The sequence below is a fragment of the Canis lupus genome, chromosome 31 (genome assembly GCF_048164855.1).
Source record: "Canis lupus baileyi chromosome 31, mCanLup2.hap1, whole genome shotgun sequence".
In the NCBI taxonomy this organism is placed as follows: Eukaryota; Metazoa; Chordata; class Mammalia; order Carnivora; family Canidae; genus Canis; species Canis lupus.
The window spans coordinates 35,116,187-35,133,451 of NC_132868.1; the positions used below are offsets into that span (position 1 = coordinate 35,116,187).

Sequence of the window (17,265 nt, forward strand, 5' to 3'; positions counted from 1 at the left end):
TGCAGCCAGTCTGCTGCCTCTTTTTTCTTTTCTTTGTAAAACAGAGCTGCTCTTTTTGTTCTCCCTCTATTCATGGCATTTTAACACTATCGAAGCTGGATGATTGCTCTAGGAAGAGTTGGTTGAAATGGAGAAATATTTTAATGTTATGGTCAGTCAGTCCATAAGAATAATACCAAAAAATGTGTCTGTATAAAAATGGAAATGTTTTATTGTTTCTTAATTAAACTCCTGATTCTTTGGCCACTCAAAGTCAGAAGAGAAACAGAATAGAGACCTGGCTAAACAGGACAGGCTTTCCATGAGGAAGTCTGAAAGATCTGACCTAGAAACAGGAACAAAACTTAAAATGGAATGTTCCTTAAAACGACTGAAATCAAGTCTCTCCATTCTTATTCAAATTAAAGTAATTTCCCTGAGGAATAGAATGGAAAATCACATTATGGTACATTTATGCAATAGAAAACTACACAGCCATTAAGAAATAAACTAGCATGCACACAATATGGGTAAGTTCCACGAACATTCTACTGAATGAAAGAAATTTGATACCAAAGACTGCATGCTTTATATAAAGTTCATTTATATGAAGTTCATAAGTAAGAAAAATATAATCTGTGGTGACAGAAATCTGGATAGCACTCAATTTGTGAAGCTAATGATCAAGAAATAATCAAATCACCTTTGAGTTTTTGCGATGCCGGTAATAACCTGTATCTTGACCTGGATGGCATTTACAAGGGGTTATTTACATCATGGAGAAAAAAGTATGAAGTGTACACTTGAGTTTTATGCACTTGTCTGCATGCATATTAAATGTCAATATTAAATGTTTTCTCTTTGAAGAGAAAACAACAGCTTTGCATTTTAAAAAGCCTGGAAGAGGGGCACAGGGGCACCTGGGTGGCTCAGTTGTTAAGCATCTGCCTTCAGCTCAGGTCATAATCTGGCCCCATGTAGGGCTACCTGGTCAGCCAAGAGGCTGCTTCTCCATCTCCCTCTGCCCCTCCCTGCTGCTCATGCTCTCTCTCTCTCACTCACTGTCTCTCTCTTTCAAATAAATAAATAAGATAAATAAATAAATAAGTAAGTAAATAAATAAATAAATAAATAAATAAATAAATAAGCCAGCCTGAAAGGAAGAGCACCAAAGTGCCAGAAGCATTGATTCTTTTTGTGTTCAGGAATCAACGGTAATTTCTCTTTACTTTTTTACTCTCTTTTACTCTTTTACTCTCCTAAATAGTGGTTAGGGTCTATAGTCCAAGCTCTGTTTTAAAATATATTATTGCTATTGCTTTGCTATTCTCTTTGTCTGAAAGTGCTTAGGAAATATGCCCAAGGATCTTTTTTCTTTTCTTTTTTTGTTTTTTGAGGAATGAAGCATCTCATTTCCATTTCCAGTGATATAAATGGTATGAACCAACTAAGATGGTATCATCATTCAGAGGGTGAAGATCACACCTTCAGACACAATAGCAGTGTGAGCTGTGAGGACCATAGGAAAGGAGGCAGATGCCTGGAAGGAAGGAGTGAGTGCTCTTGCCCAGATGACTGGGGAGATAATCTTTGCAGCACAGTAAGTCATACTCTGGAGAATTGGTAAAAGGCTAATGAGCTCTCCTTTACTACTAGTAAAGTACTGTGTTGAGTTCTCCTATATGTGTGCTCTCCCTAAAATGTTTTAACAAGGTAAACAATTGATATGATGAGAAGCTAATTTATTTGCTGTGCATAAAGAATGCCTATGAAATGCTGAGGTTTTAAACTGAACATGTGATTAAAAGGGGAGATTTTGTGTTACCTGGGCAACTTGATGTGCTGTATCTTGTATATATTCGGAACATAAAAATTAATAAAGGATCCTAATATTCTAGGCCTATAAAATCCCTCCATTTAAATAAATCATTAGGCCCTGGCAGGCTATTCCCAATGAAGAAAAAAAGGGTTTGTGTTACAAAGTGCAATTAATGGAACTACTTGACTGCTTCATTTTGTCTGTGGTTTTTTTTTTTTTTCTTTTCCTTTTCTTTACAAAAATGTGTTAATGTAAGCCAATGACACTTTTAAGTTTCTTATGTCTCTCAGGAGAAAAATATCAAAGATTTGAAAAGTGATACCTTGAATACATCTTTTCCTTTGCATTTTAAATGGAGGTACTTGTAGGAGAGAAAATTGCCAAGTACTGAAATCAAAATATATGGACTGGTTCCTCTTTGTGTTTAAAATTTCCCTTATAAATTTTTTAACAAGAGGGTTTTCTTTCCTTCGTTTTTGTGATTAGCTGGGAAGATGATATGAGCAGATTTTCTTTTGAACCCCTCGCATATGGGAAGAAAGATGACAAGATAGATGCAAAACTTGAGTCAGAACACAGTGAAGTAGTTTACCCAAAATTACTAGTTAGAGTGTCGAGGATCTTCCTTAAGCATCCCTCTGATCATGTTCCTATGCTGCTCAAAATACTTTAAGGGTGACCCATTTCCTGATACATAAGCACACACTTCTAATATAGTTCTGGCAAGCATCTACAATCAGGCCCTCATAAATCATTTTCTTTTTTCCTAATCATAGCTTTTTGCTCAACTTATCATTTCCAGCAAACTAAACCACTCACTATTTAATGCTTTGCACTTTCAGCTTTGTGTCTTTTGCTGAACTGCTGTCTTTGTCTATTGCTGCTTGTTGCATGAAGCTTTTTTTTTTTTTTTTTTGCATGAAGCTTTATTTGATGACAACTATTTTTGGTGGACTGCAAGTCACCGTCTCTCTCTCTACATTGAATTAGAGTTAGCTATCTCCTATTATATCTCCTCTACTAGACTCAGAGCTCATTTATCAGGTCCTATCCATGTTTCACCAAAGGGAAGGCACCCAGTACGTGAATGGACAAATGAATAAAAGTTGGCATTGAGACACCCAGCTATATTGACCTGCAACTTGATGCATTCAGCTGTATGCAATTAGGATCAAATAAATGTGGTTTGATGACTATTAGGAAGTAAATACTTCCCTTAAATCCATTTCATTGGTAAATATGTATCTTCTAAACCCTTGATTTCTAACATGGCAGCATGGGAAATGAAACTAAAAATCTATCTCAAATACATCAGAATAAAACCTCTCTGATACACAATTAACATAGAAATATTGAAAATAGGGATCCCTGGGTGGCGCAGTGGTTTGGCGCCTGCCTTTGGCCCAGGGCGCGATCCTGGAGACCCGGGATTGAATACCACATCAGGCTCTCGGTGCATGGAGCCTGCTTCTCCCTCTGCCTATGTCTCTGCCTCTCTCTCTCTCTCACTCTCTCTCTCTCTCTCTGTGACTATCATAAATAAATAAAAATTTTAAAAAATCTCTTTAAAAAAAAGAAATATTGAAAATGAATTTGTTGAAATAAAGATAGGATGATTTCTTCCTTAGCTTCAGAAAATCTTGCTGTAAGAATTCAAAAAAACTTACTGCATATAAATCAACAATGTAGGTTTCAACCATGTTCCCAGTTTCTCTTTCCTATCCCCTTTTGTTTTTCTCTTTCCTTTCTTTCTCCATTGCATAGTATATTCAGGCTTAAAAGAAAAGAAAAAAGTCAATAAGCAGCCAAGTTTCCATGTTAGTATCTGGAATGGTGTGGGTAGGTAGATAGAGAAGGTGATAAAGTGCAGTTTTATAATATTTAGCCAATTATGATAAAATATCAATTAAAATGGTTACTTAAATCATCTCAACAGCTGTATTTGCTTAAGTCGCATTTTCCCCAATTTATTTTTTTAATGGAATACTATACACTTCCTAAAAACCCAACAAATCAAAGAAAACAGTTGTTTGCTTGACTTCATCAATCTTTGACAATGCAAAATACCTTGGGACCTTCAAGCCAGTCTTAGCTACATTCATTCCCAGTTAAAAATACATGCCATTTTTTTTCCTACATTTTCTTCCCATTTTTCAAAATAGAAGGTGCCATTTGTTTCTCATTAAGGTTAATGACAGTTTCACAACAAAGATGTCTAGGTAGCTGTGAAAATGTGAGTGTTAGAGTTTAAGGAACAAGGTAATTTTGCATGTGAATCTTGATTGTTCATTTCATAAGAACCTTCGTTCTTCAGTGACCATCATTTTAACTAGCTGCATTTGTAATTCCCCCTAGGAATGATTATGCCATCCAAGCTAGAAGTATGCCTGTGACTCTTTCTGGGTCTGCAACCCACAGAGATTTTTATTACCTGTAGCATTCTGATAGACAAACATTTCTTTCTCCAATTGTATCGCAAGTATATTACGCTGCCTGTTCACCTTCTCTACTTTCTTCAAAGCTTTTTCTCCAGAGACCCATGGAAAAGTATCTAGCAGCATCTGTGATTGTCAGAATGGAGGCACCCATGATCCTCTGGACAGTGCCAGTACTTCCCCCTCCAAGAGTTCCTGGGAAAACCTACTGTTTATAGGAGGTAGCTGGTGCTAGTCACATGACATAGCTCCTTAACTTCTTGAAGCTTCTAATAAGAAATAAACTAAGTGAAAATTACATCTAAGGGCACTTGGGTGGCTCAGTCAGTTGAGTGTCAACTCTTGGTCAATTCTTGGTTCTGGCTCAGGTCATGATCTTATGGGTCATGAGATTGAGTCCCTTGTCTGGCTCCCCACTCAGTGGAGAGTCTGCTTGAGGATTCTTTCCCTCTACGCCTCCCTCCACTCTCATTCTCTCCCTCAAATAAACAAATAAATAAAATCTTCAAATGAAAATTACATCTGTATTTTTCAAGATAGCCTTTTCTGAAGAAGAAAAAACGTGGTGTCTATGGATACAAATGTACAGTTGCTTTGACTGATACCACATATATCTAAGCAGGATAAATCTTGATACAGAGAAAGGCTTTTTCTTCCACTAAGCAAAAAGTTGAGTTTGTGTATATAGGTTTGGACATAGGAGTTAGAATTTATTTGCTCTGCATAATAAAAGGAATAAAAAAAATAGGGCTCTTTGGGCAAACTAGGGAGGAAAAGAAAGATCTGAGAAGCAAAAGAGAGGATAGAGAGAGAAAAAGACAGGAGAAATGAGGGATAAAAATCTCACAAAATGCCTATGAGTGCTGTGTGTGGATTTTACATAGAAACCAATGAAGAGGCCATATTTTCAGCATGAGCAGATAAAGCACAAAAAAGAAACTGCTTGTACAAGCCCAAGAGCTGAATGCAGAGTCAATGCGGAGAAGAGTCTTTGGAGACTGCTAGAAATCCTGGGGAGTTTATTAGATTCTCACAGATCACAGAACTGGAGATATGGAAATCAAGTTTACTTCCCTTTCTGAGAGATGTAGAAAGACTCCTGTTAGCATTCCAGTTATTTATGCCCCTGAACAATGTTTATTCACTTATTCAAAAGATATATATGAAGTAGTAAGGCAACGTGTATGCTAGGTATTATGATACAGTAGCAAAAAAAAAAAGATGGAAAATAAAGAAGATTCTGGTCTTTCCATGTGGAACTTACAGTCATATTCAGAGCAGACATAGGTTACAGATGTTGGTAGGTATTAAGACTTAAATATTAATGTATTAATATGTGTTTGGAGGTCAGACTGGGAGGCAAAAACAGACTGCATGAGCCAGGGAGCAACGTCTGGAGAAGTAACATTTAAGCTGAAGTTAAGCTGAAGATGGAAAAATGAGGAGATGTGACATGGGATGAGTGAAGGAAGAGGGCCCACACCGAGAGGGCCTCCTACCAGACTCTGAAGTGAGAAAGAGTGAGGTTTACCAGAGGAACGTGCAGAAGGTCAGCTGGTGGAGCAAACAGCCAGGGAGATGTTAATACAACAGAAGTCAGCTGGTACAGGGACCCATAGGTCTTGTTAAGATTGGAGTTTCTGATCTGACAGCACAATGGCAAGTCATTGTAGAATTTTAGACAGAGGGTATGGAACCATATCTGTGCTTTTTAAAAAAAATCTCCCTAGCTTCAGTCCAATTACATTGGACACATCTTACCTGTTACAGTCTCCTTATTTCATATAGCAACAGCTCTTGCACGTTTTTGCATGTGGATTAATATTTGCTTTGTGAGTCCTTCTGACCCTCCAGGAACCCCCAAAAGGATTCTTTGGGAAGAAATGCAAAAGGAAGTGTAACTACACCGACAATGGCCATCATCACAGGGTCTGTGGTGCTTGTATGTGTGGGCCAGGGTGCCTTGGGAGGTTTTGTCACCTGAGTAAGTCATGGGCAATAATTTGCCCTCTACATGAAGCAAGAAGGCTAAAAAAGTACCAAAAATATGTTAGAGGAAGAGGGTAAAAAACCTAGCATTTTATATAGTCCTATCATATATATGATGGTTTACGTTCTAGTCTTTGTTTAGTCTCCTGACATTATAGAATCTAGATTTTGATGAATGAAAGAAAACTATTTCTGAATCACTTACTTTTTTTTTTCTCGTTATTTACCTCAAGAGGATTTCATGGGCACCTTCAAATGGACATTTGACACTTTAGGAGAATTGAATATCAAAAGCCCAGAGCTACTTTCTTTTATTTCTGTGTTCTAATGCAAAGCAATATCCTTCCCCAGGATTTCTAAAACGGCTATTCATTTTGCATTTTGACCATCGATCACATTTTGCAAAAGTTGCAAGAAAATGAAATCACCAATAAATACTTCAGCCCATCAGAAACTTTTAGGATTTCTCCTAGTGAATCAGTGCCAGATGCCCACCACCCCATCTTGAAGCTGTGTACAAGTACCTGTGAGCCTACAGAAATCTCTGCCCTGTTCCTCTGCCTGTTTCACATGCCCTCTGGAAATCCTTCCTCAGTGAACCTCAGTAATACCATGACCTGCTTTTTAATAACAGAGACCTTTTGGAATCTTATCTCGTATTTTTACCTGAATGTCCATCGATCTTATCTGCTTTATAAAAGGCACGCCCCTTGAAAACAGAGAGTAAACTGTGAATACTCTAATAAGAGAGTCTGTGAAGGCATCGTAGAAAACTGAACCTGGGTCATGAAGAAAGGTAGGATTGCATAAGCAAAACAGAAAGGGAGGGGGAAAGGCGTGGGTAAATGTGAACAATGCAGGTATAGATGGTGTGTTCCAGAATGTCATATACCTCCTAGAATATGCCAGGAGAAGAAAACTCACCAAGAAACAAACATAGCATTCTATTATTATTCATCTAGGGTAACAAGACACACCCCATTTTTAATAATAAGTTTTGAATATCTTATAAGTAATATCAGATGTTTTGGCAAAACCATTTAAATCATAGTTCATCTGGTCAAAAACCCAAAGAGTAGGTGATGGGGAAGGTGATGGTGGTTACCATTTTGAATGTGACCACCTTTAAAAAAAAATACACATTCCAGTTCTTCAGGATTCTTATTGCTCAGACTCAAGGCTTCATTTATTAATGCCTCTTACCTGGCACTCGGAAGCTAGAATTTGCAACCCCATATTCTCTAGACTTGTAATAAATTACCAAAAACTGAGTGCCTTAAACAGCAGGAATGTATTGCCTCACAGTTCTGGAGCTAGTAAGTCTGGCATCGAGGTGTTGGCTGGCATGATCCCTCTGAAGTGGCTAGGGAAGGATCAGTTCCGGGCCTCTCCAAGCTTCCCAGAGTTCCTTGGCTTGTGGTCATTTAAGTCTCATCTTCACAGGGTGTTTTCCCGATGTGAGTCTCTCCATGCCCAAATTTCACCTATTTATGAAGATGCCAGTCATATCAGATTAGAGACCCAATCTCACTCCATCCTGACCTCATTTTAACTAATCACACTGGCAGTGACCCTCTTTCCAAGTAAGGTCACATTCTGAGGTGCTGAGTGAAAGGACTCCAACATATGAATCTGAGAGGGCACATCTCAGCGCATAACGAACCCTGAGTAGACATTGGACTGCCAAAAGCTGTTACTTCTTCCAGATGTCCTTTTCTCCCTCTGCTTATTTTCATGGTTATATCTTCTTAATATACCCAGTTGTCACATTTAAGCATTCTATTATGTCTGGGCTGTTCCTTAAACCACTATTCTATGTGCTGAACCCAGAAGAGTAAAGCACAGAAGCCAATCCAGGGAAGTTAGTGCTGTGCAATGAACAAGGGAAGGCCTATCAAGGAAGACCAAAGCTCTGAGAGAGAAAGAGAGACAGAGAGAGACAGAGAGAGACCTGGGGCTTCGTTTGTCTGGGAAAGGACTCAGAGGCCACAGGAAGTTTGAGAGAAGATCACGTAATTTATCATCCAAATGGGAACATATTCACATGAAAAGAGGTCCTGTTAACAAATTTGTTCTGCTTCAAGGGAACCGTCCCTGGTCACTGGGGCAAGGATCCCCCTACATGGTGGCATTGTAACCACTACTTTAAATTATCTCTGCTAATAATAGCAGATATTAGCAGATGCTAATAATCTCCATCCAGTAGAAAGTCAAGTGGTTTATTTTGTTTTCTCCGAGTAGCTTTTGACAACAAAAGCTCTACAGACACAGAATGCAATTACCTTGAGCTTGGAGGTTACTTGAAGGATCTTGATAAGTCCCTTGGACATTTGTAATGAGGGAGGAAAGAACATGTCAGTGGTTTGGGAAAGGGAATCAAATTACTGGATATAACTCCGCAAAGACAGAACTGAGGGTATGTTTTCCTAAATGCAAAGGTGGAACTTCTTCACATTAGAATTCCTGTGCTGACTACCCCCACCCCCCCTAAGACTCAACAGCATGGGGGAAATATTGAAGGGAAGGCAAGCACCATTTGCCAAAAATGTAGCCAAGAAAATGTTGCTGTCATGTTGAAAGTTGTGTGTAATCTACATGATGTAAAATTAGTTCGGATTACCATATAATGAAAGGGAAAGAAAACAATGGTGAGCCTTTACATCAGTGCTTGTCCATCATCTCCTTGCTGCAGCACAATGAGTATAGGGCCTGGCAGGTCTTAACAGTCCCTGGAGAATATTAACTATAGGCACCAATGGAGCACGTTGAGAAGCAATTTCTCTCCCAGAAGCACCAAAGCCTTTTAAGTAGTTCAGGCTTCACTGTTCACATCCAGTTGCCAAAAAGCAAATGAATTGCCTGATTTGAAAGACATTTGTTTTTCTTTTTCTTTTTTTTTCTTTCTTTCTTTTTTTTTTTTTTTTTTTTTTTTTGGCAGTCAGGATGATCCCCTTGTTTTCCCCATAATCAGGCCCTGCAGAACTACATGCCTGTACACTTGACAATGTAAAAGAAACAAAGCATGGTTTTCAGGTGACCCGTTTGCCTCAATCTGCTTGCAGACTGTCCCAAGGGGGTCTATGGAGCTGGCTGCTCTTCAGAATGTCAGTGTGTGGAGGAGAACACCCTGGAATGCAGTGCCAAAAATGGCACTTGCACCTGCAAATCTGGTTACCAAGGCAACAGATGCCAGAAAGGTACAATCTGATGATAAATTTTCTTTCTTCTCTAATAACAATGCTCAGCCTTTGTTCGGCACCATATGATCATTAATTAGTTAACCCACCAGTGTCCTCAGGAGACCGGTAAGCTTTATTAATCCCCTATTTGCAGGCGAGGAAACTGAGACACACGGAAATGAAGTTATTTAACCTTGTCTTCTCAGCTTCTGCTGTTAGCCATTCCCTGGCCAGCTTGAGCAAAAGAAGAAAGATCAAGTTGCAAGAGAATCTGATCTTAAGAAAATTAAAGCCGGCCAGTCACTTCTTTGAGCTGAAGTAATCAACCAAGAGTACTGGTAGCTTCCAGAGTTAAAGAACTGTTTTCTTTATACCTGAAGAGAAAGCGTTCAAACAAATACAATTCAAAGATTCTAACCATGAAGTTTTGGAAAATTTAAACAGAGTTATCAGTGTCATCCTTTTTCAAATATCTTTTTAAAGATTTTATTCATTTACTTATTTGAGAGAGAGAGAGAGTACAAGCAGGAGGGGTACCAGAGGGAGAGGGAGAAGCAGGCCCCTCGCTGAGTGGGGCTCCATCCCCGGACCCAGGGATCATGACCTGAGCCAAAGGCAGATACTTAACTGACTGAGCCACCCAGGTGGCTTCTTTTCAAGGTGCCCTTCTTTTTCAAATTTGTAAGTATTGTAGAAAAATTGTTAATAAATCCATAAATATAAAAGTTTATATAGAGCAGAATTCCAATTATAAATAATGTATAGATATGTAAGTGTGTGCATGCATATGAATTTGGGAAAAGTGTATTCTAAGATGTTAGTAGTACCTGTCTCTGGTTTGTGGACTCATGGAATGCTCCTCCCTAGGTATCTATCTACATGGCTCTCTCATTTTTTCACAAAGTTTTATGTTATGTTTTCACTGAATCTTGTCAGTCCTGCCTTACTTAAACTTGCAAATTGCAAAACTCCTTGAACTTTAAAATTTTTTTCCAAGGTCATCTTCAAACATACTATTCTTTTTATTATTAAAACATTTTCCAATTATTATTATGTCTGATATTATTGCCTTTTCTTCCTGAGCAGCAGTATGTCCATCTAGATTCTGTGGAGAAAGGACTATTTCTGTTGCTGGATTGTGACTTTCTAGGCAAAGAGGAAAATAACTTAGGGAAACAGAAGCCTGACATAACACAAATGAATGAAACACATTTGTGTTTAACATCATATAAGAGTAGGTCCCATGCCAATCTCTAAACCTCCCCCTGTCTTAACTGATATTTAGACCTACCTAGAGTCAGCCCCTTCTTCAATAATTCTCTAAAGGAGTCATGCCCTAGAAATCAACGCATGAGGATACAATGCCATACATACACACCTGGGTAGATTTAATTTATTCTGATAACATTTTCTTTAAGCAGCTGCTGAATATACTATATTGGAAAATGCTTCTGAGATTCCCACTGTGAAGGAAAATGAGTTGAAAGTATATGTAAATTAGCAAAATAGAGAGGTCACCATAATCTCTGGAAAACATATTATTTTTCAATCAGATAACTTTGTCCAATTCTGATATTTTTGTCTAACCACAAAATGAAATTATGAATCAGACTGGAGCGGGTGAATGGGATCGCCATGATTGGCAGTTGAAATCAAGGCAAAAAGAGCTCTCGAAGAGTTGTGCATGATGAAAATCAGGCCTGTTGTTTTTCTTTATCTTTTTTAAAAGAGTGAAGTAGCCCAAGTGCTCCTAGAGCCAGACATATCTTTAAAAATCTTAACTCTAGACCTGTGTCTAGATTGCCGATGAATAGTTAATTAAAGACTGCAAATTGTTTCAATGGCACTAATGAACAGTCCTCTCCACAATCAGCACCAGGCTTTATTTAGCCTATCAGCAATGACTTCTAAGAGTAGAAGAGCTACTTTCTATGTGAATCTGTGAAATAGCAAAAAAAGAGAAAGCGAGAAAAAGACAGCCAGTGTCTTTGCCTTATTTTGATTAGTTTGTAGCCTGTGGTATTTTGGACCTTAACTATAGGCAGATCTCTAAATGTGGAGGTCTCTGGTCCAGAGAGCCCACTGAGTCCATCAAAAGAGACCTAGTCAACCTTTATGGCATCATGAGGATGACAGATTTTTGTTACTATAGTTCCACTTTGGATGCACTTCAAATTGTGAACTCTGGTGGTCTCTAAAATCAAGTTAATTGACTTGAGAGATGCTAAGCACCTAGTATTGTAGCACAAGTTGTGTGTGGTGGCTGAGTTTCAGTTTCAAGGCCAGAAGACCTGGGTTCAAATCCTAATTTTGCTACCTAAGAACTGGATGACCCAAAGTAAGTCACTTTACCTCTCAGAGCTTTAGTTTCTTATGTAAAAAGGAGATGAAGTTGCTTCTATCACATGGCCGTACTTATGGAAATAGGAGCTAATTTATGTAAAGTGCTTGGCACAGAGTAATGATCAATTGATAATCACCAGGAATGGTATGAACATCCCAGAAAATGTCATAATTCTGTTTTTCAGAGATTCCTCCCAGGGGGAGAAGATACTTCACAGCCCAACTTGGACTGATGCAACTTTCCACAATTGTCATATATTTAGGAAAGTTCCCTGGTTTTCCTTGTATTAAAAGAATACTTTCCACCAGGTTTCTAACTCCAGCAGCTTCAATGGTAGTCCAAACACGGGACTGCCTGCAACGGGGCCCCACTGCATCTGCCATCCTTTCCAGCTCAAAGGGCATTCAACAAAGCAGCACATGTTCCTCTTCACTCACATTATGCATTGCACACTTTTATAAAGTACACAAATTATAAACCTCTGGGGTGATTATTCTGGCTTACAAAAGAAGCAAAGCCTGGGACAGGATTCAGGCAATCATTTGGGGACAACTTCCCGAGAACTACACCTCCCAAGTTTCCTTTACAAATTACATCTCATTTTTAGGTTTTGTTCTGTGCAACTGCCTCCAAAGATATATATCAAAATTGCTTCCATTGTTACTGTCTGAAAAAAACACATTTTCAGCAAAAAGCCACCTCTGTCTCTGTGTTTCCAAAGTGACAAGATTTGGCATCATGTTGATTTCTTCAGGGAATATTTTTGGAAGTGCCATAAATCCATGGAGGCTACACGAATGTGGCTTTCCTTGCAGCTCAGTCATACACAGATACACTCGCATAACACGCACGCACGCACATTTTTCCAACCCTCTTACGTGACAGAAGAAATCAGGGACCATCTTGCGATTCATTATACGTCTTAACTCCTTTCTTTGTCTTTATTTTTATTTCTATTTCGCAAGCCTGTTCTGCTGGCCTCTGGGGACTGGAGTGCCAGCTCTCCTGTGGACCCTGTGAGAATGAAAGTCAGTGCAACAAAAGAACTGGAAACTTCAATTGTCCTCCTGGTTACACAGGAAAAGCCTGTACCACACGTAAGTCATTAACTTAGACAGAATACCAAAAAAGTCAGTAAAGCTGTTAGCTTTACAAATGCTCCTTTTTTTTTTCTCTAACTGCTCTGTGAGATAATATGTTAGGGTGTATTTTAATTATCTATTGTGGTATAACAAACCACCCCAGTACTTTGTGGCTTACAACAATGATTTATTATTTATTTTGATCCTGTGGGTTGATAAGATGGTTCTCATGCTTTTAGCTAGCGAGTAGATCATCTGGGAACTTGGCTTGACTGGCCTTCTCAACCTACCTTTCCTACACACAGCATTTCCACAAGGTCAGCTTGAACTTTCTCGCGGCATGGCAGTCTCAAGACGACAATCCTAGAAGCAACACCCTAAAAGTTCAAAAGCAGAAGCTATAACATGTCCAAAAGCTGAGCTTCAGAAGCCACATGTCACTGCTTCTGCCAAATTCTATAGGCTAAATCATGTCATAAGGCCAGCCAGACCCAAGGGGAGGAGAAAAATTCTACCTTATGATGAGTGAAGTAGCAAAATCTCATTGCAAGAGACCTGCAATGTGGGAGATGTGGTTGGAGCCATCCTTGGAGCAAATCTACCATAGTGCACTGTTTCAAGTTACACTGGAAGGCACTTTCCGGATGGATCTACTAGGCTGTTATTTCTCATTCTTGTCAAAATGGGAGCAGATTATAGACTCTTAAAAAGTGATTAAACTGAACCTGCTTCGAAGAGCTGGTGGAAATATTGGCCTTTCTATTTGTGATCCTTACATGGCCCCTGTTAACCCTGCCTGGGTGACCTTCTCCACTTTAGTTCATTGGAACAGTTTAAGAACTGGAAGGGAGTCGTGGACTGGATGATCCAGCCAGTTTTTTTTTTTTTTTTTTTTTTTTTTGGACCTTAAGCAGGGTCCAAATTTTTTATTACAAATGTATCTGAGGTTAGCAAGAGTCTGTTGCTTGTGATTGCCTATGATTTTATAAGGTGTAAACAATGATCCTAATTGGTTTTCAGGGCTTAGGACTTTCCATAAACCAACAAGCAAATAAAACCAGAAACTTACATGTAAACATAAAATGTAACACCAGGATAGTATTTAGCACTGAGCTAATCATCTCATCATTTTGGGGTAATGCATTACTACCCCTACAGATAATCTTCAAGCAAGAGCGATAGGCTAAGGTCTTTGACTGATGATTTTTCTGGATATAACTAGATAATTTTTATTTTAGGACTGTCATTCTGGTACTGTTGACAAGCATCTCAAGCAGCATAAAAGTGTGCTGGAGCAGCAGTTGGCTATCCCTAACTTACATTTTTGCTTAAAAAAAAAAAAAAAGACCTTAAAGGTAAGAATTTACATATTCAAAACGTAGTTACTAGCTATTTCCACAGCGAAGTGACATTTTCTCTTGTCTAACTCAACTTTAATGGAATAATTATTAAGCAGTTAGTGATAAAGTTTACACTGTTCCAATTGTCAGATGATATAAATAGACTATTTAAAAACAAAGGAAGAGACAGATAAACTGCTCATTCTTTAAAATATTAATTTTGATGGTTATGTTATGACTCTTCCATTGTAGGATTTCAAACCCCATAAGAATATAGCATGATAGTTCAGAGACATTTTTGGTGATTAGTAATAGTATTGAAATGTATTGGCAACCTGACAAATGAGATGATGTGTTGAATTGAATAGACAAAAATATTCACCAATTCCTCGTCCAGTTCAATGTTAGTGTTATATGTTATTATCTGATTTTATACACACAGACACAAACAAAAATTATATAATTACCATAATAAGATATTTAGAAAAATGAGTGGAACCAAAGGATAGGACTTACTAAAAATGCTTCACGCATGCTCCACAAAGAAATGTGTGTGGCATTTAAAAAGGGGTTTGTGCTTGAAAAAATGCATACAACATTTTTTTCTAAATATCTTGTTATGGTGCTTACAGAATTTTAAAATCTAGTTACTTTGCATAATGAACTGTAAAAATACTTAGAAGCTATACAAGGTAGTGTGTTTTCAAGGCAGGAGAGACCAAAAAGCTATTTCTAAAGATCTTGGCTTTATATAAATTCCAATTTTTGGTAGTTATAAATACAAATGCTTGGGGACAATAATTCTTTTTTTTTTTTAAAGGGTCTATTCACTGTGCTAGAAAACTATCTGCATTATGGTAGGTTGTAGTTTTCCCTACTTCCTAAGCAGTGTTTGGGGTGTAAGGGGGTGGTAGCTTGGCTTGACAGATCCTCTTATACCCTTGATAAGGATGTACCATTTCAGTGAAGGTTAGCCTTATATACCAGGGCTTTTACCAATAATCTGAGAAGAGGTCCCAGTTTCTTCTTTATCCCAGTACCAAATGGGAACAACCTAAATATTCACCAGAAGGAGATAAACTTTTTTAACTGAGTGACCTATTCTGAGGCCATTAAGATTCATGTTTCAGAAGAATGTGTAATGTCAGGAGAATTGACACTAAATTGACATTACATGATGTACATACAGAATGACCCAAATTTGTAAGAACATATACCCATATATGTCTATGGGCAATTATAGCAGAGAGAATAGCAGTGACCATCTCTAGATGGGGGGCTGTGGGTGACTTTTTCCTCCTCTATACATTCCTGTCTTACCCGTATATACTCTTCACCAGGTTCCCCCTTAACAACTGGGGGAAAACACCAACCATTGACTAAGTACCTGAGTAAGATGGTTATCTGTTCTCTAAGAGTTGTCTGGTGGCCTTCACTGTGTCCACGACAGTAAAGATATATTTTTCCTTCCATTAATTAAACTTGTGGCTCTTTTAATTTGAGGCTGTTTTCTCCTATTTCATGTGACATAGATATTGAGCATAGCTTGACAGCAGCACTAAAACTCTTTTTCTTAAAAAAAGATAAGAACAAATAATGTTTCCTCACAACTCTACATTTCCCTTTCTTCAGCAATCCTATTTTCTATCCTTCTGTCATTTTGTTATGACTTCTCTGAATTCTACTATGTTCTTCATGAGCGTTTACACCATTGGCCCCTTCACTGATGAAGCAGAGAACATTAGAAATAATAGGGGAAAAGACACTAGAAGGAAGATACAAACTCCAACGTAAACACTTTAAATGTCATACGATCAAATATCATGAAATGATTAATCATCATGAAATGATAATTAAACACCATTAAACATTATGAAAACCATATTGAATACAGGTGGGAACCTTCTGGAGCGGTAATCTGATAAATGTTTAACAACTGGTTCTCTGAAATACAAAGCCCCTGGCTTGTAGTGTTGGCTGTTTTCTACAGCGTAAGACTCCCACAGTGGTGATCTCAAGGCAACCAGTGTGATGTCAACTGGCTTGCAAAATTCCTGAAAATTTAACAGTTGGTTTCCCCAAGCTGGTAGTAACAACTCCAGCATACCACTGGCTGGCAGACAATTTTATTTTAAACACACTGAATGATTTCTTAACCTTTATTTACCCTTTTGATATTAAGAAATGATTACTTCTCAGATGCCCATTTTACTTTGCTGTTTCTAAACAGATAACTAGTTTGATCTTTTTGGTTGGATTAAATAAACTGACAAATAGTTCCAGTCAAAAAAAAAAAAAATTCACTATTTAGCCAAGCCTATTTTATTTTTAAAGCAAAAATTAATTGTTTAGCTGAACTGATTAAAGATTTTAAAAACAAACAAAAGCTATCCCAATGTGTAGACACAGCCTCCTCAGTCTTTTTCTCTCAAATTTATGTAGTTGGAGTATTGACTCACATCTAGAGGAACCATGTGTTCCCTTACAGAACCTCTAAGCTATTTTCCAACTTCCTCTAACACACCTACCACAAATCAGGGCTGGCATTTCCTTTATGATGCAGTATTGTGAACAAGAAGACAGTTATCTAAGGAAAAAAAAAGTATATATAAAACAAAAGAAACAAAAAACTGTTAGAACAATTAAAAGTCTTAAGCCTCCCCAGACATGAAGAGGTGAGATGCAATGATATGCTTCTAACCTCTCTGAAGCAATCTTAAATCTGATTTTTAAAGTTGCTGTAAAATAAATTGTATTTAAATAATACATCACCCATCCTTTCCAGCAGTGAGATGCATATCCCTTACCAATCTTGTTCTCAGCAGGCAGTCCAGCCTGATGAAGTATCAGCAAAATGTCAGCTCCCACAGAGAAGTGCGACAAAGAGTCTACACTGAAGCAGTGACAGGCCTTTCAAAAAGCTATTGTGCGAATTCAGTTTTAAGATAGGGACGCGGTTGAGGACTGATGGGTATGTCATTACCCATGCGTTCATCTCCCCATTGTCTGTGGGACTGGAAGGGAGTTGCCATGCAGTCATACAAAGGCATGAAATCAAGGAGTGGCAAATCTGGTCTTTAGATTTATCTTCCCCTGTT

The 17,265-nt window shown here is 38.1% G+C and overlaps 1 protein-coding gene across 1 annotated transcript in view; it reads left to right on the plus strand.

Annotated features, from left to right (window-relative positions):
* Positions 1-1,494: 1,494 nt before the first annotated feature.
* The window catches only part of LOC140622273 (uncharacterized), a 76,968-nt gene continuing 61,197 nt past the window's right edge, over positions 1,495-17,265 (plus strand). The window contains exons 1-4 of the mRNA XM_072807987.1: positions 1,495-1,579; positions 4,320-7,018; positions 9,285-9,419; positions 12,711-12,842. Coding sequence (XP_072664088.1) covers positions 7,009-7,018; positions 9,285-9,419; positions 12,711-12,842 — 277 coding nt within the window. The 5' untranslated portion in view covers positions 1,495-1,579; positions 4,320-7,008. The remainder of the gene's footprint in view (positions 1,580-4,319; positions 7,019-9,284; positions 9,420-12,710; positions 12,843-17,265) is intronic.